The following is a 21,790-nucleotide window of genomic DNA, read 5'->3' as shown; positions in this document are numbered from 1 at the left end:
AAGTTTTTTTATATAATTGATATATGATAATGGAACATATGTTTCACATGTTAAGACTTTTCAATTATATCACCGCTCACAGAGTTCAAGTTTTTAAGAGAGTGTTTCACACATATATACACTTAGATTATTCTAGAGTAGAATTATTTATTTTAAAAAAAGACTTTTCAATTATAAGATGACAATAAGAGCCTATAGTAGTATTTATTAATTCAATTATCTAATTGGCAAAGAGAATTGGATGCTATTTTATAACTTTTATAATTCATGAATTTAGGGGTGAGTAGGTATGTACATCTATGTGTGTGAACATATAACTTGTTATAAGTTATAACCAAGTTCATTGCAATTCCATCTTTTAGTAATTAGTCATTAGTGATTAGTTTACAATACAGTCATGGTTGATTGCCATGTAATTATTTCTGTGTGAATCATTTGTACATATTTGAATACGAGTAGGACAGGAAAAAAAAAAAAAACTTTTGATAATATTTGAATATGTAGAAAGTCTATGCACATTTTGGAAAGGAGTTTTATATTTTGTGAACTTCTTATTTTCTATAAATTACTGTATTAACCATTAATTTTTCAGTGGTAATCTAGAGATATCTATCAGGCTAGTTGGCTATAAACTTGAAACTCTTCAAATCTTACAAAAAAACAAAAACAAAACAAAAAATAATAATAAACGTGCACCTCTTAAGAAATATCTTTTTTATTGGTCCAAACTCCAAACGGCAAAGTGTTTTTTTTTTAATTTATTTTTTGAGGAAAACTGCAACGTGTTTTAGTCTAAAAGTAGATGTAAAGGATTTACTTTTCTTCTTTTTTTTTTTTTTCCTCCCCCCTCCCCTTTTTCCTTATGAATGGTTCTGACAAAAATTGTCGGATCCAGAAGCGTTAGGTAGTAGGCATGCATAGCCATTATCCATGTTCAAAGCATGTAGAGTAGGTTCTATCAACAAAAAAAATAAGCATGTAGAGTAGGTATGAAGGCATAACCATATGATGTAGATGCATATTATATTTTAAACCTCTTATAATCTAAGATAGGATTGATCTATTAAATTATTTACTAAAAATCATAAATCACACATTCTAGCTTTATATAAAATTTAATTTTTGATTTATACAAACATAAATCTAGATACCAGCAAGTTTCAATGTCATGCTGCCCCTTTTAATTCCAATACATAATGAATAAAAAATTCATACAAATTACTTACATGGTGGTTTCTCAAAGCCTATTTTATTTGCTAGTACTGTTTGAACACTCTTAGAATATTGTTAAAGAGTATAAGCCCAATGGACAAACATAAATCTAGATACCAGCAAGTTTCAATGTCATGCTGCCCCTTTTAATTCCAATACATAATGAATAAAAAATTCATACAAATTACTTACATAGTGGTTTCTCAAAGCCTATTTTATTTGCTAGTACTGTTTGAACACTCTTAGAATATTGTTAAAGAGTATAAGCCCAATGGACTTATGCCCATAATTATAGGTACCTTGTACATCACATCTTATCTATCTATATAAGGCAAACTCTTGTACTTTATTATATACATAATACAATTTAATATACAGTCTTTCAGACTTTCACATGATATCAAAGTAAGAGGTCATGGATCCTTTGTCATCACCTCTCATTCCATTTAAATTTCCACATGCTGGGCCCTCACTCAATGGCAGCTAAAGTGGTTCACACGTGAAGGGAGAGTGTTAGATTAAATGAATAAATTCACCATCTCCTAAAAATTTAAGCTTTTGAGAGAATTGGTAATTTAACAAATATAAACTAGTTTTATGATTAGAAGTAACTTGAGATCAATTATTCAAATTCGAGAAAGAGAATATGGGTTTGTAGCGCCTAATTCTTCTTATATAATTCTAAATATCTAACAAGGAGATATGAGGCTAAAATCTTCATTTTTTATAGATAAAATTAAAAATCTCATTAGACGGCTGTAAGTGGCATCATTATGTAAATTTTATGTAAGAATAAAAATCTGCTGTTAGCTAGGATAAATAAAAATCTCCCACAAGTTAGAGCAAACAAGAGAATTGTCACTTTATCTAGATATTGGGACTCTTCAATTAAAAATCTCCCATAATACAGTTTAATATATAGTCTTTTAGACTTTCACATGATATCAAAGTAAGAGGTCATGGGTCCTTTGTCATCACCTCTCATTCCATTTAAATTTCCACATGTTAGGCCCTCACTCAATGGCAGCTAAGGTGGTTCACACGTGAAGGGAGAGTGTTAGATTAAATAAATAAATTCACCATCTCCTAAAAATTTAAGTTTTTGGGAAAATCGGTAATTTAACAGATATAAACCAGTTTTATGATTAGAAGTAACTTGAGATCAATTGTTCAAATTCGAGAAAGAGGATATGGGTTTGTAGCGCCTAATTCTTCTTATCTAATTCTAAATATCTAACAAGGAAATATGAGGCTAAAATCTTCATTTTTTATAGATAAAATTAAATAATCTCATTAGACGGCTGTAAGTGGCATCATTGTGTAAATTTTATGTAAGAATAAAAATCTGCCATTAGCTAGGATAAATAAAAATCTCCCACAAGTTAGAGCAAACAAGAGAATTGTCACTTTATCTAAATATTGGGACTCGTTCAATTAGAATTTGTGGCATGGAAGGAGCATTCCACACTTGAAACCCAAACTACAACAAAAGGGGGAAAGCTCCATCGCCATTCGAGTGGACAAACCTACCCCGGGTTGAAGTATAGGATTCAACTCAGTTCATCTGACTTTGATTGAGAGACCTCAGCTGCACGATCTGATGTGCTGAACTATGAACGGAAAAGTGATCCTATTTCTCACTTGACTTCCACCCGCCCAGCTAGGATGACATCAGGGACGGAGCTATTGTTGGACCTGGGGGGGCAGTGGTCCCCCCCAGATTTTTTTTTTTTTTTAATTTTTACTATATATATAATCTATTATTTTTAGCAATTTGTTTCAATAAAATTGCTCTTTGTCCCCTCAACAATATTATTGATATTTTTAAAAGCTATAATATTATCCCAACAACAAAAATTAAGCCTAAACAACAGCCCAAAACAAATATATAAAAAATATAAAAAAACCTCAAAACGGATTCTAACTAGAAGGGATTTCTAAGCCAACTTAAGGCAAGACACACATATAATAAAAGGGAAAAAACAGGGGATTTCTAAGCCACTACCAAAAAAAAAAAAAAGAAAAAAAAAAAAAGAAAAGAAAACCTAACTTACGGCAGAAGAGTGAAGACCTCAAAATCGAGGACTTGGGCAGCGGCACTATATCAGAGCAACAATGTAGTAGAAGTAAAGGCAAAACAGTGCACCATGCCTGACACCATCGGCCACCACTAGTCCACCGTAGCAATTAGCACCGCCCAAAGGCCCTAACCTGGTAACATTTTATCCTTCTCTCATATCTGAATCTCTAATGCTTGGTTAGTTGGTTGATTAACTTAGATTTAATCATATGTGTAGATAGTGTTATGAAGAAAATTGAAAGAGAAGCAGAGTTGAGAGACTCCACCACATCCGAAAATAGAAAAAGAGACTAGAAAAAAAGAGTCAAAGAGAGAGAGAGAGAGGTAGACTCTGAATTTGATCTTTTTCTTTCAATCTTTAATAAGGCCAATGTTATATATAAATATATATATATATATATATATATATATATATTATAATAAATGGTGGTCAGGTGGTGTCTTGTCTCTAGTCTAGTGATTAACAACTGTGAACTATGTAAAACAATATAATGCCCATGTGATATTTGGACAGTTCTGTGCACTTTAGTGTAGATTTGTAGTTTTGTTCGGTAGTGTTGTTGCCTACGAGTGTTTTTTAAAAAATTTGAAAGATTTTTTTTTCCAGGTAAATAATTAAAGAGATTATTTACCACTTTAAAATTTGTTGGTTATTTGTTGACTACTTGTGTGCATGGTATTTGTTTACTATGTGAAATGATTATAGATTATTGATCATATAATAACATGATAATTTCAAATTATATTTTATTTGTAAATTATGAAAAAGTCCACTACCATAGTTGATTTTTTCAAAAAAAAAAAAAAATTTCAAATGGTTTAGAAGCTAATAATAGTGGTGCAACATTACCAACTACTAATGTTGAGGAAAATTTAATGTCTTATTTTCATAAATAATTGCATTGTAATATCTTAAAAACAATAATTTTGTGTATTTTTCTTTGTTGATGGTTTATAAAATGAATATTTATTTAGAGTTTCAATTTTTTTTTTTTTTGTTTATACTTTTGCCCCCCTAACTTCAAGTCCTGGCTCCGTCCTTGGATGACATCTAATAAAAAAAAAAAACCTTTACAATTCGAAGTATTCTCTTGTCATATCATCATTCTTGTTCATTAAATACATTTGATGTGAGTCGTTTAAGAACAATACAAGAAAACAAGAGTCAAGTTCAATTTGCAAAGAGTAATAATACCAAAGAGCTGATTTAGCATCGATGAGGTAACCGGGTTTGCTTGAATCAAAATACCGTTGGAAATAGTTTAACTATTGTGGTTTCGAATTTTACTGTTTGAATTGACAATTCCTTGGTTTCCTCCAATTTTGGCATTTATTCAGTTTTATATGATAATCGAACCAACATAGAGACAAGTTCAAATGTGAACTAATTCATCTGATTCGATTTTTAAAACCATGGTTGTTACTTATGAAACAATATAAACTCTAGATTTATTCCATCATCATAACAATTTTGTTATTAATAATAATCATCTACCATATTCAGTGGAGGATGATGAAATCTTTGCCGCCATTAGAGCTTTAGTTTAGTTTTTGCTAAAGATACTGGTGCCTCTTCTAGTATTCTTGAAGGGGATTTGGAAGTGATCTTTAAAGCTTTTCTTTGTCACGATACTTCTCTGCTTCTTTTGGTCAACTCATAGACAAGGCAAAATTTTTGTCAACTTCGTTTATTGATGTTATGTTTTCTCATACCAAGAGATAGAGAAATTCGGTTGCTCATAACCTTGTTAGGCATGCTAAACATGTCAATGGTGATATGGGAGACGCAAGAAAATTATTATTTAGTATTATTTATGTTTGCAAGTCAATTGTATTTTTATGTTTTAGGTCATATTAGTTTATTGGGCTATTAGTATTTTAATTTGGAAGCAAGGTTATTTTTGTAATAAAACAATTAGGATTTCCTAGCCAATTAGAACTAGGGTTTAGTAATCCTTTATAAGCAACTTATTGTACTCCTTGAGGAGATAGTTGATATTTTGATGAATGAAAAAATAACTGTTTGGTCTCTTTTGGTCTGGTGTTGACTCTAGGTCTACCCTAGGTGTTGACTCCTAATGGTTTCCCCGCTTGGTGCTGACTCCAAGTAAGGCTTAGGTGTTGACTCCTAGGTCATATTTATTTATTTTATTGTTTCTATTGAAATAGTGTGGTTGTCCTATGTCAGTTTTGGTATCAGAGCAAATACTGATCTGTTTGAAGCATCATTGCAGTCACCAACTAGAAAAGTATTAAAAAAAAAAAATCATTCATTGTCATGTTTCTTATCCCATCAAATCACAATTCAGATCCACAAGAAGTCAGCGTCGCCATCAACCTCCATCACTAGCAGCGTCCCCATCACACTAGCAACTTCTAATTTTGTTGTCCAGCGCCACCATGACGATGATCCAGCCTTTAGACCGCCATCTGCTCACCTGCTCCAATCGAAGCCAGACCATCTCCATCGACCCGTAAGCCCGATCTTGATCCTTGTCAATGTTGCACCGCCAGAAGCCCTTCGTTTGGTGCACCACTGCCGGACCAAACTTCGATGTAGATCTAACCAAAGCTCACTGTTGTTCTCGCCAAGACCTATTGCAAGCCTCACCTAAGTCTACACAACCTATATTGCGTTTTGCAGTTTTGCTGTTTGTGTTTATTAGACACCTCAGGACAAGGCAGACACGTGGGCCACGCCACTTTGGGTTTGAAGTTTCTTCTCTTTTGGTTTAACTTGCTGGTTTGAAATATTGTCAATATATTCTCTACGTGTATACAAAAAATAAAAAAATAAAAAAATCAAGTCTAGCTTTCTAAGCCTTCAGTCCAGTCCACGGTTTTTCTATTGGTGTTCAAACTTCAAACAGTGAAGCTTTATTTGGTTAATGCCATGACAATCCCTTCTTTAGTGGGCCATACTTAACAAGTCAAGTTGGCAACAATCTTTTTGCCCAGTGAGCTATGGTAATATTAGAAGTACCTTATTTTGATGGTTGTAATACTTATCCACGAGATTTTGTCAACTGGATGAATGGGATGGAGCAATTCTTTGAGGAAGCAAATTTTGCAGATAACAAAAAGGTTAGGTATGCCAAGTTGAAGTTAAGAGGTAAAGCACAAAGGTTTTGGGAGAATCTTGAATATTTCCGCTATATGAGGCATGAACCTGCCATTTGTGTGTGAGGAGATATGAAAGAAAAGTTTTGTGATGAGTATTTGTCACCATACTATCAAGCTAAGTATCTACTCCAATCTCAGTATGGTACTTTTCAAGTTGAAGCAAATACGACGAATCCTCATCCTCATCCCATTTCATGTCCTCAACGCACTTTTGAACAATCTATCAATGAATTATCTACCAAGAAATTAAAGGAATTATCTGTAAAGATCATGAAAGATGATCAAGATAGGATTGCTCAGATGAAGCAAAAGAAGACTCAAACTAATTCAATTGGGAAACCAAGGATACTTGATCACAATGAACTTATTGCTACCCCAATAGAAGACAACATTGATGATGATATCTTGGTTGTGGAGAATCCTCCAGCAACACCAAAGCCTAATGTTGACATAGACGTACATGCCTCGACAAGTGTTGCTTTAACATGCGTGCAAGGAAATGAATCTATTGAAGAGCAGCAAGGTGAAGAGATGATGCCTAAAGAGAGTATTATGTTATGTTGGAAAAATAGTATGGAATAAATAAGAAATTGATGTTTTCTATATTCACTTGAAGATGTTATTATAAGTGGTGAAAATCCTTGAGTCCCACATTGGAAATGATAGAGAATATAAGTTTGTGTTGGATATTGGGTTGGGCTTTAGACATGTGTGGACTAGGCCCACTTATCCAATTAATAATAATATTTTTTATTATTTTATTTTGAGTCAGTAAGTCTATATACAGCAGTTATCTCTAAAACAGTGTTTCAGTTTTAAGTTACGTATAGTTTCATCGTTCCTCATTCATGAAAAAGAATTTTTCAGAGAAACTCTCCCAGTGAGATTTTTGTTTATTCATTTTGTGTCAAAGAGAGAGAAAGAGGCATTGAGTAGTTCGCAGAGCACGACATTGTGTGCTTCTTTTTCGTGCTGAATATCATTTTATCCTGGGAGGCAGATGTCCACTAGTCTCAAACCACCACGGTGAAAGTGTGAGAGGCGAAATCTGCTTTAAGAAGATTGTGTCAAACACAAGACTTGATCTCAATTGTTCATCCTTTCACATATTTGATCTGTGAGTCTTTAATTATTTGCATATTTCTATTTTTATATGTATTCAATATTTATTAATTGTATTTGCCTTTCACATCTATCTGTGTTATTACTTATTGTTAGATTTGTGAATTGTTCCTATTACTTTATTACAAAAGTAAATTGTTGAAATTATCCAACATGTTAGAGGGTGCACATGATGTGATATTAGAAGCTAATGAATCTGCTTTTGATTAGCCTTCCATGGTGCATGAAGGTAAACGGTTTGCTAAAGTGGAGAAAGTGGATAACATAGTGCTTCCAATGGTTCAAGATAAGATTATGTTAATTCCACACATTGATTTTGTTATTCCAGAAGAGTTTGACATGATGGAATTCAAGGTTTTTCTTTTCTCTATGCTCCCTAGGGTGATTCCAGACTTGAAGCAAGTGTTACTTGTCAGCATCCTAATCCTTCAAGGTTTGGTTTGGTTTTTGATGAATGAAAAAATGATCGTTTGGTTTCTTTTGGTCTGGTGCAAACTCCTAGTGGTTTCCCCACTTGGTGCAGACTCCAAGTAAGGCCTAGGTGTTGACTCCTAGGTCATATTCATTTATTTTATTGTTTCTATTGAAATAGTGTGGTTGTCCTACGTCAAATGGTTTCTTGGTGTGGATGGAGAATGTTCCTCCACACCTTAGTGCTGTAATTATAGCCGATTTGGCTAAGTTTTCTTAGTAAAATCTGCAACATTCTTCTAAAAAATAAAATCACCAACCACTCCATTAGCTATCTCTTTTTAGTTGCATTTTTCAATAACATTTTTGGTATCATTCTTTTTTTCTTTTCTTTTTTCCTTATTCTTAACTGAATTAACAATTTTGAAATTCCCATAACTCCCCATTCCAAATAAAATACTTTCAAGATAATTCAATATTGGTAAATAATACTATTAAAAAAGACACAAAAAAGACCTCAAATCTATGGCTACGACATTATCTTCTTCATCTTCTCGTTGTAGATTAATAAAAGGGAGGATTAATAATAAAGAGAAAAGGGTGAGAGGATAGGGTTTCAAAGGGTGTAACTGAAATAAAGAGATTGGGTGAGAGGTGGTGGTGTAGAGGGGTGAGAAGGATGAGGGGTTTTGTTATCCCGTAACTATAATTCTAATAACTAACAATGACAAGCATCATTTTATCTATTTTCTTTATTCTTATTGCTCATACTAATGTTATTCTTGCTGCAATTGTTGATCTATGCACTTGGTTAGTTTCATCTTTCTTATATTTGGGTAAAGATGAATTTACACAATTTGAGATTTTTAAAGGCTATATAAGTAATTGTGAAAACTTTTGGAATATGTTAAAAGAAATAGGGTCTTATTGCAAAATTGTTTGTGGATCTTATGGAAATTAATGAGACTTAGTGGAGTACATAGATAATTTTATGAAAAAGCATAAGGCCTTGTTTGGATTTCCCTGAGCTAAGTTAACAAATCCCAATTTTGTTAACTTATAACCCAAAATCGGTGGAGCCCATGGGTAGCATGCTTGTTTGGATGAATTTCCAAACCATTAACTCAGTGATGATATCTCATAATTTTGAGTGATAGGTGAACAATTTGGGAAACACGGTGAGACTGTTTTCAAATTAAGAGTTTTGAGTTATTAGTAGCAGTTTTGTAAATTTCCAGCAAACACAGGTAGTCTGTTTCCGTTGTAGTGCTTTTGCAATACAATCAATGCTAAGTGGGACCTAGTGAGTGACATAAAGGTGGGTTTTTGAATTTGAGATAGTTGTGAAAATCTTCAGCCAAACGAGTATGAAAGTGAGTTATGAGTTTTATTGAGTTAAAGTTGTGAGATATTGGAATATGAGTTTGAGTGAGGAGATTTAAGTTATGGGTGTTGGAATATGAGTGAGTGACAAACCAAACAAGACATAAGTCATCCACTTACACGTGAAGCATGACTCACCTACTTAAGAATGAACCATTACTCACCTCCTTATAAGTACATTTCTTCAGTTCTTCTACCTACTCTTTGGTTTGAGCAGAATTTGATTTAATATCTTTGAATTAGAAAGTTTGCCAATTTTTACACTCACAATTCTAAATTAAGTTACACAAAAAAAAAAAGTAAGATAATAGTATAATTAAAGATTTATTTACTTAATGAGTTTCAATTAACCAAATTAAAAAACTTTTTTTTGTTATTGAAAAAAAAATTCGAATCCCATTCACACACAAAAAAAAAAAAAAATAACCAAAAAAATAAAGGAATCATTGGAAGCAAACGGTATATATATAGTGGGTCAGTAGCATTAAGATCTTGAGTTTGAATATAAATCTCCCCAAAGCGCACCGTTTTGGTCAGAGAGAAGGGGAAAAAAAAAAAAAAAGGCGAAAAACACATTTTGGTTTCTACATTTTCAGCCGATTTCCGTTTTAGTCCCTAAGTTTTTTTTTTTACCGCTTTTAGTCCCTCTCCTGAAAAACGCTTCCATTTTAGTCCTTGCCGTTACATCAGAAACGGATATTGCAAACGTGACAAACGACAAAGTTAAATAATAATAAACTAATGTCCACGTGACCTAAATTAATAATAAAAAATATTTTTTAATGCCACATTAGCATCTAAATTAAAAAAATTAATTTATTAATTTTAACTAAATAAAAAAAATTAAAAACAGAATTAAAAACTAAAAATCTTATGAATTGAGATCTAAGTGTGCCTTAAACAAGAACAACAAGAACACAAATCTAAATCCAAGAACACAAACCCAGAAATTATTTAAAAAAAAAAAAAAACTAACCAAAGCCAGAAATTTCGATCTCAAAGCCAACCCACAACCACTAAAATAAATCCCACAACAACCCAGATCAAGAAAATCAACCCACAGCCACAAAGGGGAAAAGCAGCATTGAATAGCAAATAATACGCGATCTATCGGTAATTTTAAGACTAAATTTATAGCATAATAAGAGTAGAGAAAGGAATGAAAACCATTTTGATGGAGGTAGACCAAGAAAGAGCGAGGCCCAAGAAGACAATGAAGAAGAAAGGACCCCAAAGATCCCAATCACGCAAAGCCTTTCCAGGATCCTCTCTATAGGGATTCGGAAACACCACCAGCTTCAAATTGCTCACGATCCTCGACAGATCCCGATCCCGCTTCACCGTGTCCCACACGGGCTCGGTGAGGGTGTTCGGGGCAGGTCCGAACTCGGTGGGAGCGACGCCGCGCGAGGAGGAAGAGGGAGGGGGAGGCGGAGGAGGGGCGGTGGGGACAGATGGCACCTTGTGATTGGTCGGGGGAAGAGGAGGGAGGTTGGAGGAGATGAAGGGGGAGGGAGAGGAGAAGGAGAGGATGAGATTGGGATGGAAGCGCACGGCGGACTTGGAGGACGTGCGGGGAGGACGGTGGCGGAGCTGGATTGGACGCTGGCGTGGATTAGGTTCTCGATCTCGTCAATTTCCGATTGGGAAGATTGGTGGAGAGGTATGGTGTCGCTGTGTGACATTTTGAATTTTTGGTTTTAGAGAATGGGATCTGAGGGAGTGAGGAATGGGTGAGGAATGGTTTGTGGCTGTGGGTTGATTTTCTTGGCCTGGGTTGTTGTGGAGATCGGAATTTCTGGCTTTGGGTTTTTTTTTTTTTTTTAAATAATTTCTAGGTTTGTGTTCTTGGATCTGGATTTGTGTTCTTGTTGTTCTTGTTCAAGACACATTTAGATCTCAATTCATAAGATTTTTAGTTTTTAATTCTGTTTTTAATTTTTTTTATTTAGTTAAAATTAATAAATTAATTTTTTTAATTTAGATGCTGATGTGGCATTAAAAAATAATTTTTTTTATTAATTTAAGCCACGTGGACATTAGTTTATTATTATTTAAATTTGCCGTTTGTCACGTCTGCAATATCCGTTTCTGATGTAACGGCAGGGACTAAAATGGAAGCGTTTTTCAGGAGAGGGACTAAAAGCGGTAAAAAAAAAAACTTAGGGACTAAAACGGAAATCGACTGAAAATGTAGGGACCAAAATGTGTTTTTCGCCAAAAAAAAAAGTGTGCATGGCTGATTTGCCTATCGAGTTTCAAAACGACGTCGCTTGCTTCTGTTTCCTTCAACCCCTTCGTTCGTGAGCGCCATAAAGCTTCCCAATACCTTCATTCGTTCACCATTCTCTCTGCTACTTACTGGTACGTATTCAATTTTCCCACACTCAATAAATATATATATATATATATATATTTAAAATTTTAAATTTAGGGCTCTGAAGCTTGAATTCATTGCATTCAAATTAGTTTCTTAATTTAATCTCACATTGTGTGTGTGTGTTTTTTTTGAATATATATATATATATATATATATATTTATATTTATAGGACAACTTGCTGTTCTTAATGTCCCATTGCTAGAATTTATGAATTGGATTCGTTTTTACATTAGTTTAATTGTAAAAACATGTAATTCTAATGAGAAAGTCTAGAGACATTTAAAATTTGACACGTGCTGATTTGATAAATTGTTTGCTATAGGTAAAAAAGTGATGTTAGTGGTAGACCCGGATGAGAGTCAGGAAAAGCTCGTCAACTCACTTGGTGTGAAAAATGTTGTTATTTATTTTTTATTTTTTGGGTGTTAGTAGCATTACTCAATTTATTGTACAAGATGTAAAGTAGTATGCTTTTTAGGATTTGCCTTTGTTAAAAAAGTAGGCTGATTAATTATTAAGTTGAATGTGTATGGTAAGGCAGGACTCGATGCTTTGTTAAGCTTGAAATTTTGTCTTTTTTGGGTTAATCTATACTTTTGGCATTGGTTCAGGATGGTACTATATGTGTGTTGATTAACGCTTTTTTTGGATGATTGGGCTTTCTGGGGCTTCTAGATGTCTATAAGGATCTTGAGCACAAAGTTTTCCTTTTGTTGAAGATGTCTTTATGTTCAAATGCACAATCAACTGAGGTTGGGCATTGTGGTCGTCGAAATGCTTCTGGTGATAATGAATGTAATGAAAGTTCTTTGAGCAATGAGGAGGACAGGGGAGGAGGATGAGGATGAAGATGTGGATTTCAATCCATTTCTAAAGGAAACCCTTTCACCAGAAACTTCTTTGAGCTTGGGCTCTGAAATTGATGGTTTGGATGGTGAAGTTGACAGTTGGGGAAAGACTTTTGATAATAGTTTGGGAGTTAATTTGTTGAAGCCAACTAGTGAGGTGCAAAACTCAGCTGTTGGAGATTCTGTTTCCAGAACTCCTAAGAAGAGAAAATCTTGCTCAAACTCCCAACCAAAAGCTGATACTGTTCAAACAAAGGACAATGTTAGTGAAATTGATTATATTGATGTTTTGGTAGGAGACTTAAGTAATACAGCACAATCCCAGAAGCCTGTAATAGATTTAGAGAATGAGGATGCTGTCTGCACACGTACTAGGGTCTGTTATTCCCTTGCAAGTTTCACACTTGATGAACTCATGACTTTAGTGGAGATGGTGATGGTCAGTCAAATCAAGAGAATGAAATTGTTGATGATGAAGATGAATATAATGATGCGGATTTTGAGACAGAAATTCAAGAGTTGCTTGAGAGTGATGTTGATGAAAGTACTTGAGATAAAACCCAAAAGAACTATGGGGGAGCTGGATGGCGGCCAGAGACTAGGCAGAACAGGCGCCAATAAAACTCTGCCCAATATAAAAAGAAGCTTTCAGGACAGGAGAAGAGGCCATTAGGTCCTCTCTTGCCAGTTTTGCAGAATGGACCAACTGCAATCTTCCCTACTAATTGTGGGATAACTTTGATGCCTCATTCTTGTGCAGCAGAAGATGGTTCTATAAATGGGTTTACTCTCCACCAAATAGGCCAGTTACATTGTTTGATACATGAACATGTGCAACTTCTCATTCAAGTATTTTCTGTGTGTGTTCTTGACTCTTCTCGGCAACACATTGCCTCCCAGGTTCAGGGATTGATTTTTGAGATGCTTAAAAAACATAATGAAGTATTAGCCTGGAAAAGTGTCCCATATCCTAGTATTTGTTTTTACCCTCCATATGTTTGCTCATCAGTGCCAGATGAACATCCCAGAGTCGCCCCAGCACAATGCAGTTTAGAATCATTTCCTTCATTTAATACACAAAGAGTTTGCTCTCCTGTAAATAACCAGATGTTAGCTTCTCAAAACATGTATCCTTCTAAAGGAAGATGTGTACATGTTTTCAATGAGCAAGTGGGTTCTTTCCAAAACATCGAGGACTCTTTCTGGGTGCCCTTGATAAGTGGTCTGGTACTGTCCATCTTGGATGTGGCTCCACTCAATATAGTTGGAAGATCTATGGATGATGTTTCTACTGGTATGTCATTTAGAAGCTTTCAAGTGTTTTTCATGCTTTTACAATCATATACTTGTTCAAAAGTTTAACCTCTGTATGCTTTTCCATTGATATGAAATTCTTTTCATAGCTGTTCAGCACTATCAACATCGTCCTGTGAAATCTAGTAGTGATGCTCCCTTTGAAAGAAAACCACTGTTTCCCCTTCCTTCTTTCCCGTTGTATACTGAAGCTAATTCTGAAGTTTTAAGGGGACCCATTACCTCAGCTGTTAACATGGTTTCATCTACAGCCAGTCAACAATTGCCTAAAAAAACAATGGCTGCTGCACTTGTAGAAAGCACCATGAAGAAATCAGTTGTTTTCGTTACCAAGGAAATTGTAAAGTTAGCTCAGAGATTTTTTTCCTTTCTTCAACCCTTCATTATTTCCACATAAGCCACCCTCTGCAGCTGTTATAAATAGGGTGATTTTCACTGATGCAGAGGATGAGTGAGTTACATGTTTTCTTCTCTGTTTGACTGTTTTATTGCTGAATTGGTGGCTTTACTTGATCTTGATTACTTACTATTTTCAGTTTTAAAATGCCTTCATTTCAAGGTGCATTGCTTTTCATAGTCATACTTTTGTCACGGTATAAGAAAAAGACTCATGAAATTTAAATGTTGAAATCAAGGCTAATGCATTTGACTTTAGGTATGGATACTAATGGCATAGGTTTTTTCTTTTGACAAAAATAATGGAGTTGATGGGATGTTAGGATCCATGTCTTAGATATAACATCATAAAAAATGAAAAATCTTGGGTTTGATCTCTAACAGGAATCTCTCTTATGATTCACAATTTTTTCACAATCCTTAATGCTTTCTTCACCTATTAAAATAGGAATATTGTTTTATATACTGGGAGATGAAAGTATATCTAAAAAAGGTTTTTCTGCATAGTAAATTTTACTGTAGGTCTGACTAATGGTGGAACTGTAGCTTTAAGATCTCTATTCATGATTAAATTTATTTCAAGTATGCAAGTATGTGATTAAATAACAAAAAGTTTTTTCATTTTTATTCCTAGGTGGGTCCCATTTAATTCTGTTGTTGATGATGGTGATACGCATTAACCTTTATGTTGAAGATTTGTTTCCTGTAATTACTTCCAAGTGCCATGGTCATGGTTAATGCCGGCTATTAGCGCTGGGGTTGATGGAATACAATACGAATTGGAAGGCTATTCAACAATGGTTTCTTCCATGCAAATCGAGGCATCAGGTAGTTCTAGACTTTGAATTTCAAACACAAAATTGTTCTGGTAATCGTTGTTTAGACAGAATTCTAAGCTTGCTTAGACATTTGTGTTTCTATTCCTCCTGCTCTTTCTGTAAAGGAGGGATGGAGCTACTTATGGCATAGGAATGCAAAACAATTTATATATATATATTACTTATGGCATAGGAATGCATGTATATATATTTGTATATATATTTGTTTTCTTGGGTCCAAACTACTAAGAGCATGAAAGTCTTTTATTTCGATCAAAAGATGAAAGGAAACTAGATGCTTTTTATTTTTTCATTGATAAGCTACAATTGCACCTAGTAGTTTTTAAACCAACAACTTCACCCTCCAACCATTCTTGTGGAAGGGGGAAGTACCATTTGAGCCAAATCTCATTGGAAAGAAACTAGATAGGTTGTAATACTCAATTGAAATTATTGTTTGCTTGATGGATATGGTAATGTGTTTTGTGTGTGTATGTGTACACATCTAAGACTAATATTAAAATTATTAAAGATGAGGTTCTCTTAGCAAGTACATTTCTTCCACTCACTAGATATTTAGAGAGGTTATATGGTGGGTTTTAGAAAATAAAAACTTTCCTCTAAAGTATATTAAGATTATATATGATGTGGTTGTAATGGTGTGGGAACAAATGGAATTGTCCCAAGTGAGTTTCATATCACTATAGTTTTTCATCAAGCATTAGCTTTAAGTCCATCTCTTTGCATTGGTTATAGATGAATTTACTAGATTGATTCAAGATGAAGTTGCTTGGTGTATGCTTTTTGCAAATGATATAGTTTTTGTGGATGAAACTAGACATGGAGTCAACTCCAAATTAGAAATTTGGAGGGATGCTTCAAAATCTAAAGGTTTTAGGTTAAGTAGGTCTAAAATAGATTGCATAAAATGTAAGCAAAGGATAAATAAAGATGGAGTTGTAAAACTTGATGGTCAAGAGATACCAAAGAGTTAGTGCTTTTGATTTCTTGGATCTGTAATTCATAATGATGGAGAGATTGAAGAGGATGTGAACTATAGGATAAGAGCAAAGGTGCGTCTGGAGTATTGTGTGATTGTAAAATACCTATTAAGTTAAAGGAAAGTTTTAGAAGACTGCTGTAAGACTAGCCATGCTATATGGTACTGAATGTTGGGCTATAAAGAAGCAATATGTTTATAAAATGTGCATAGATGAATGTTAAGATTTAAGATGGATAAATGGAAATACAAGGAAAGATAGACACAAAATGAATATATTCGTTTAAAGATTGAGGTGGCTCCTATTAAGAAAAAGATGAGGGAGAATTTCTTGAGATGGTATGGTCATGTGCAAAGGAGAGCAACTAATGCACTAGCGAGGAAGAATATTTCATTTAAGTCAAGGGAACGAAAAGAAGTAGAGAAATACTTAAAATAACACTAGTAAAAGTAGATGGCTTAGGCTCTATATCAAACTGTGGCCATCCTGATCAATGGTTCTTCAATCCCATATGATCCTGGAAACACCTCATACATTTATTACAGAGAATCTTAACTTATTAAAAAAAAAAAAAAGCCAAAAAAAAAAAAAATGACATGTTAACAAGGAGGTTACAAGGAGAATGTTTTTTTTGGCTACGACAGAATAATGAATAAAAATACATATAGTTGACTTTGAATACTCTGTTGAGCCCAAAAGTTTGGGAGTAAAGGCTTTGTTGTTATTGCACCCTTGAAGCCCTCTTTGTTCGGAAGCTGCTTTTTATTAAACTAAGAATCCACAATTCTGATCCATCTCATTTTGGTTGGCTTCACACTGGTAGGTGATGCAATACAGCCCAGGCTTCACTGCCGAGAGCTGTCTGAATTTCAAACAACAATAAAATCTAAAATAATAAATTTTGGAATAATTTTGTTTGTGCTCCCTTCATCATAAAAAAAGAAAAAGAAAAAGAAAAAACCACCACTTGGAGCCTTTTTATAGAGCTTCTAGGAATATGAATCATACAATCCCTCAAAATCCTCAACTAAAAATAAATTAAATAGTCCGTGTTAGAAATACTGAATGATTGTATTGTATTTCTCAGTAAAAGAATACACATGAGTGTCTTTATATAGAAGGCATATAAGTGCAGTACAAGTAAGAGTGTAATACAAGAATGTGTGCTATACAAGTAATCTAGTTGGGCTTAAAGCTCATAACACTATACACATTAACAACCCCCTCAAACTGAAATCTTATCCCTATTAGAAAAAACATGAAATCTGATCCTCACCGATCCCCACCTGAAAAATCTAAAGAAAGAAAAAAGAAAAAAAAGAAATATGAGTTTTCAAACAACAATAAAATTTAAAGAAATAAATTCTGAAATAATTTTGGTTGTGCTCCTTGAATTAGAGGGTTTGTGCAGGTTATCCTTTTAAAAAGTCCCATTTCCATTCCTAGCTTTTTGGTTAATTAGTTTTACTAGATGTGAGTTTACTTATGGGTGTTTGTGTATTCGATATCCTCTCTTTTTGAGGATTTTTTTTTCTTTTTTTTTTCACATGATAATGGATTAATATGGTCAATTATTTTTTTGGTCATTATGTACACTGTTGAATAAATATTGCGGTTGGTTTTAGAGTTTCATGATCGTGATGATAGGGAGTCGTAGTATTTGTTAGTTCGTTTAAGTTCTGAAGTTTAATGTCACGTTGGCATTAGGTGTGTTGTAATTCATCAACATAATTGTCATGATTAAGCAATTGTTGACTATTTTAATTGACATGTACCACTTTTGTTGTAGATTTTTGTCAGGCAAAAGAATCGTTGCTCATCTAAAGCACCAGAAAATCCCATAAAGGTATTTCAACAACCTCGAGCACAACCAAGATAAATTATAAATTATTTTGATCTCATCTTATCTCATCCTAATTGATAGTCATCTTAAGCATTTATTTTTTATTTTTTATTTTTTATATTGTTAAGTTACACATGCATCCAATGGGTCTTGAACCCACAACATCACCCTCCACCTAGAACTTATAAATAGAGGAGATATAGCAATTTTTTTAATTGTATAAAACAATGCTGCTAATTTGTGGCTTCATCTTTATCTATCTCCAAAATTTATCATTCTTGGTTGTGATCTCATGGCCTCTCTTTTTTTTGATAAAGTAATAAGAGTTTTATTGCAAAATAAAAACTCTCTATGGCCATGATAGTGAACACAAAGTAACTTTAAAAAGTACAAGAAGATTAAGTGGAAGATCTAAGAGAGAGGATATGCATTCTTGACTTGTCAACCAAACATTTTATCACATTGATGGTCAAGAAAAATTTATGGTATTAGGATGTTGGAATATTTTAACTTGTGATTTGTTGGTCTTATATCATTGCAGGAAGTGGTATTTAGTTAGATTGTTTTGGTGGATAAACATATATGCCATCTGAACTTGGTGAAACATTTTGGGCATTTGGGTTATGTCCTCCTTTTGTTTGCTACTTCCATCTTTTTCTGTCTCCAAAATTTATCATTCTTGGTTGTGATCTCATGGACTCTAATTAAAACTGAGTGGATATGCATTCTTACTCTTCAACCAAACATTTCATCCACTGATGGTTGAGAAAAATCTATGGTATTTGGATGTTTGAAAATTGTAATAGTTAATTTTTAGGTCTTATATCATTGCTGGAGGCGGTCTTTAGTTAGATTGTTTTGGTGGATAAACAAATATGCCATCTGAACATGGCAAAAGCAGATGAGCAATTTGTTTGTTGGTAAACTTTTAATGTAGTTGTTTTCTACTTCATGCAGGCAGTTTGGAGAATGAAGACCTCTCCATTGACTGTGGAAGAGAGAACATGTATTCAGGAGGTAAATTCAACCTAGAGATGTTTGAATTTATTATTTTTCTTAAGAGGATTTCTGTTTGATTGATTGCTGTGTGATTTACTATCTGATCCAAATCTCCCAGGGACGTAAGGTTTATAAATTAGATTGGATGTCTGTGTAGCGATTTTTTGTCCCACATAGAGAACCATCTTTGCTACCTCGGCAGTGGCTCGTTGCCTTTGGAACTCAGAGGTCATATAAGCAGGATGAAGCAAAAAAGGAGAGGCAGTGTTTGTATGAGTCAAAAAGAAAAAAAGTGCAAAACTGGAGGTTTGGCAAGTTGGCAAACTGCATCTGAAAAGGAGGTTTGTTAACTTTGAGCTAGAAAATCTTCATTGAAATTCAACTCTTCACATCTTCCCATTGCTTTTTACAGTATTCTAATTAGTTTTCCATGGATCAGATAACTTTGTCTGAATTGCTAATAATTATTAAAACATGCACAAAATTGTGCTTTTTGCTGTAAACTAGTTGGCCTCTGCTATGAGGCACTTAGTGAAATCTTTGTTCATCATCTATTAAGCTTTCTAGTGTAATGATAATGTTGAATAGAAATGGGAAATATGGTCTATAAATTATTGAATTAGAAAAACAGAAATCATGAATTTACTTATTAAATAATGCTTGCACGTAACCTTGTTAATGTGTAAATGTGTTCTTACTCATATATTATTATGTGCATGCATGTTTCTATGCATTATATGGTATTCTTGTACTGAGTGCACCTCCGCATTACTCATTTTCAATGAGGTAGAACCCTAGAAGAGTTGGTCTCAGACTGGGCTTGGCTCATAAACCTTACTATAAAGCTCAGCTTCATCTTGTAAATGATAATTTAACTTTATACAGTTGTATTTGCTACAGGATGATCAAGCTGAAAATGCTGGAGGAAAGAATAAAAGTGGAGATGAGAGCACAGATAATGCTGGGCAAGGTTATGTTCATCAAGCGTTTTTAGCAGATTGGAGGCCAGGTGGCTTCAACCTCAATTCTTCTGCCCGTCCTTGCAGAAATGTGAAAGACAAAAGCCTTCCTAGGGATACATTATAACAAGAGGGTACTCATATAAGGGAGCAGCAAATTTATGATGGGTCCAGAGAGACTCAACTCCAGACTGGAATCATGTACAAGTTTTCAACTCTATCAGTGTACCTGGGTATTTCATCTCAGTTTGCTAGTGCTAGAAATGGTACATCTAATAAAATGGAACCAAATCATCCAGATTCTGGTATGACATTGAATACCAGAAAATCCCAATTCTTTTTTCAGCCTTATCGTGGTCGTAGAAAAAGTGGTGCTTCTAATTCCCACTTAGTGAAATTAGTGCTAGACTTGCCTCCTGTGAATCTTCCACAATCTGTTTGTGTAGTCTCACAGGCAGACTTCAAAGGCTTTCAATTTGGAGCATCTACCAAGATTTCTGTGGCTGGAGGTGGTATTTGTAATTCTGGAATAGAAAATTTAGTTTCTCGAATTCCTCATGCTGTGAACTTGGGAAGCACCCATTCAGTAAAAGCTGTACAGAAAAAAAATAGTCTACTGAAAGACAATGTTAGACATTCACATCCAGAAGAATCTGAAATTGATAAGAATAAATGTATTCCTGAGGGAAGACGCATTGATTCTGATCTTCAGATGCATCCTTTACTGTTCCAGTCCCCTGAAGATAGACGTCTGCCCTATTATTGATTGAACTGCAGCACTAGTACTTCTAGTTCTTTCATTTTCTTCTCAGGAAATCAGCCTCAATTGAACCTAAATCTCTTCCATAATCCTTACCTAGAAAACTATTTTGAAGGTTTTAATAAATCTCTGAAGTCAAGAGGAATCTAGAGTATCTTCTGGCATTGACTTCCATCCACTGCTACAAAGAACCGATCATGTATATACTGACTCAGTGACTACTGAGAAAGTTTTTGACGCTGTCCAGACTGAGTCACTATTAAGTCTTGATCTGGCTACTGGTGTTAATCTTCCAAGCCCTACAGAGAAAACTAATGAACTGGACTTGGAGATACACCTAAGCTATACATCAAGAAAGAAGAAAGGCATGGAAAGTAAAGATGTGACTGCATGTAATCCAACTGTCAGTATTGGCAGCATCACACTCCAGGTCTACAATGAAAACCCTAAACTTCAATGGCCCACATTATTAGCAGGGTGATATTTGTCCCACAGTTAGTACTGACCTTGTTTCAAGTAGCCATGGATTGCCGATACCAAGTAATAACATCAGCAGATATCACATGATGATATAGGTAACCGGTCTCATCCGGAGATTGTGATGGAGCAGGAAGAATTGAGCGACCCTGATGAAGAAATTGAAGACCATCTGAACATGTAGAGTTTGAGTGTGAGGAGATGGCTGATTCTGAAGGAGAGGATGGATCAGGCTGTGAACAAATTTGGTGTTCCAAAGTAAAGTTTGACCTTTTATATCTTGAAAGCTTCAGGGTCATCCCTCACAGAAGAACTAAAACTACTATAAAATTCGCCCTCTCATATTTTCTCAAGATGATTGATTGAACACAAAATTTTACTCGACAGACCTTTTTTTTTTTTTTTTTTTTAAAATAAAAAACTTGGTTTCCCATTTCAAACTTTTCAGCCATTTTGCTCTATCTTTGGTCCATTTCTTCTTACAAAGTAGGCATGATCAGTTGAAAACAGAATAGTTACTATTAAAGTAATTGCTTTTTATAAAGCTTTAGCATGACCGTTTCTTCTTTGAATAATTGCATATGATTGAATCCTATTTTGATAATTTGCATAACTATAATAATGAACTAGGATTATTCCATTTTCATTTTTAGGCAAGATTCA

General features: G+C 34.2%; 1 protein-coding gene, 1 non-coding gene and 1 pseudogene across 9 annotated transcripts; 2 read left to right on the top strand and 1 right to left on the bottom strand.

The window, feature by feature from the left end:
* Window positions 1-10,253: 10,253 nt before the first annotated feature.
* LOC115992305 lies at window positions 10,254-11,183 on the bottom strand (annotated as a pseudogene).
* A 347-nt stretch (window positions 11,184-11,530) lies between these two features.
* Window positions 11,531-21,524, top strand: LOC115992043. Of its 8 annotated transcripts, XR_004092403.1 has the most exons (9): window positions 11,531-11,695; window positions 12,035-12,097; window positions 12,324-13,854; window positions 13,964-14,325; window positions 14,905-15,098; window positions 17,879-17,935; window positions 18,890-18,949; window positions 19,050-19,272; window positions 19,832-21,524. XR_004092403.1 is itself a non-coding variant. In XM_031116082.1 (3 exons), exons 2-3 carry the CDS (start codon window positions 13,302-13,304, stop codon window positions 14,269-14,271), a joined length of 861 nt encoding a protein of 286 aa, XP_030971942.1. In that variant the 5' UTR covers window positions 11,531-11,695; window positions 12,035-13,301; the 3' UTR covers window positions 14,272-14,874. The 8 variants fall into 8 exon arrangements, 1 of the variants encoding a protein (XP_030971942.1); XR_004092406.1 differs by lacking the exon at window positions 12,035-12,097 and having other exon boundaries at window positions 12,388-13,854; XR_004092404.1 differs by lacking the exon at window positions 12,035-12,097.
* LOC115993439 lies at window positions 16,529-16,627 on the top strand. The gene has a single exon (XR_004092975.1). It is a non-coding gene; the product is annotated as a small nucleolar RNA snoR80 (small nucleolar RNA).
* Window positions 21,525-21,790: the final 266 nt, after the last annotated feature.

This window comes from Quercus lobata, chromosome 5 (assembly GCF_001633185.2).
Source record: "Quercus lobata isolate SW786 chromosome 5, ValleyOak3.0 Primary Assembly, whole genome shotgun sequence".
NCBI classification, from domain to species: domain Eukaryota; kingdom Viridiplantae; phylum Streptophyta; class Magnoliopsida; order Fagales; family Fagaceae; genus Quercus; species Quercus lobata.
The sequence above is the reverse complement of the archived record's forward strand: the minus strand, read 5'-3'. Positions and strand labels throughout refer to the sequence as shown.

Coding starts and splice junctions, on each gene's coding strand:
- LOC115992043 (XM_031116082.1), top strand. CDS start 13,302: ATGCCTCATTCTTGTGCAGCAGAAGATGGTTCTATAAATGGGTTTACT. Junction 13,855..13,963: donor TATGGATGATGTTTCTACTG/GTATGTCATTTA, acceptor TTCTTTTCATAG/CTGTTCAGCACTATCAACAT.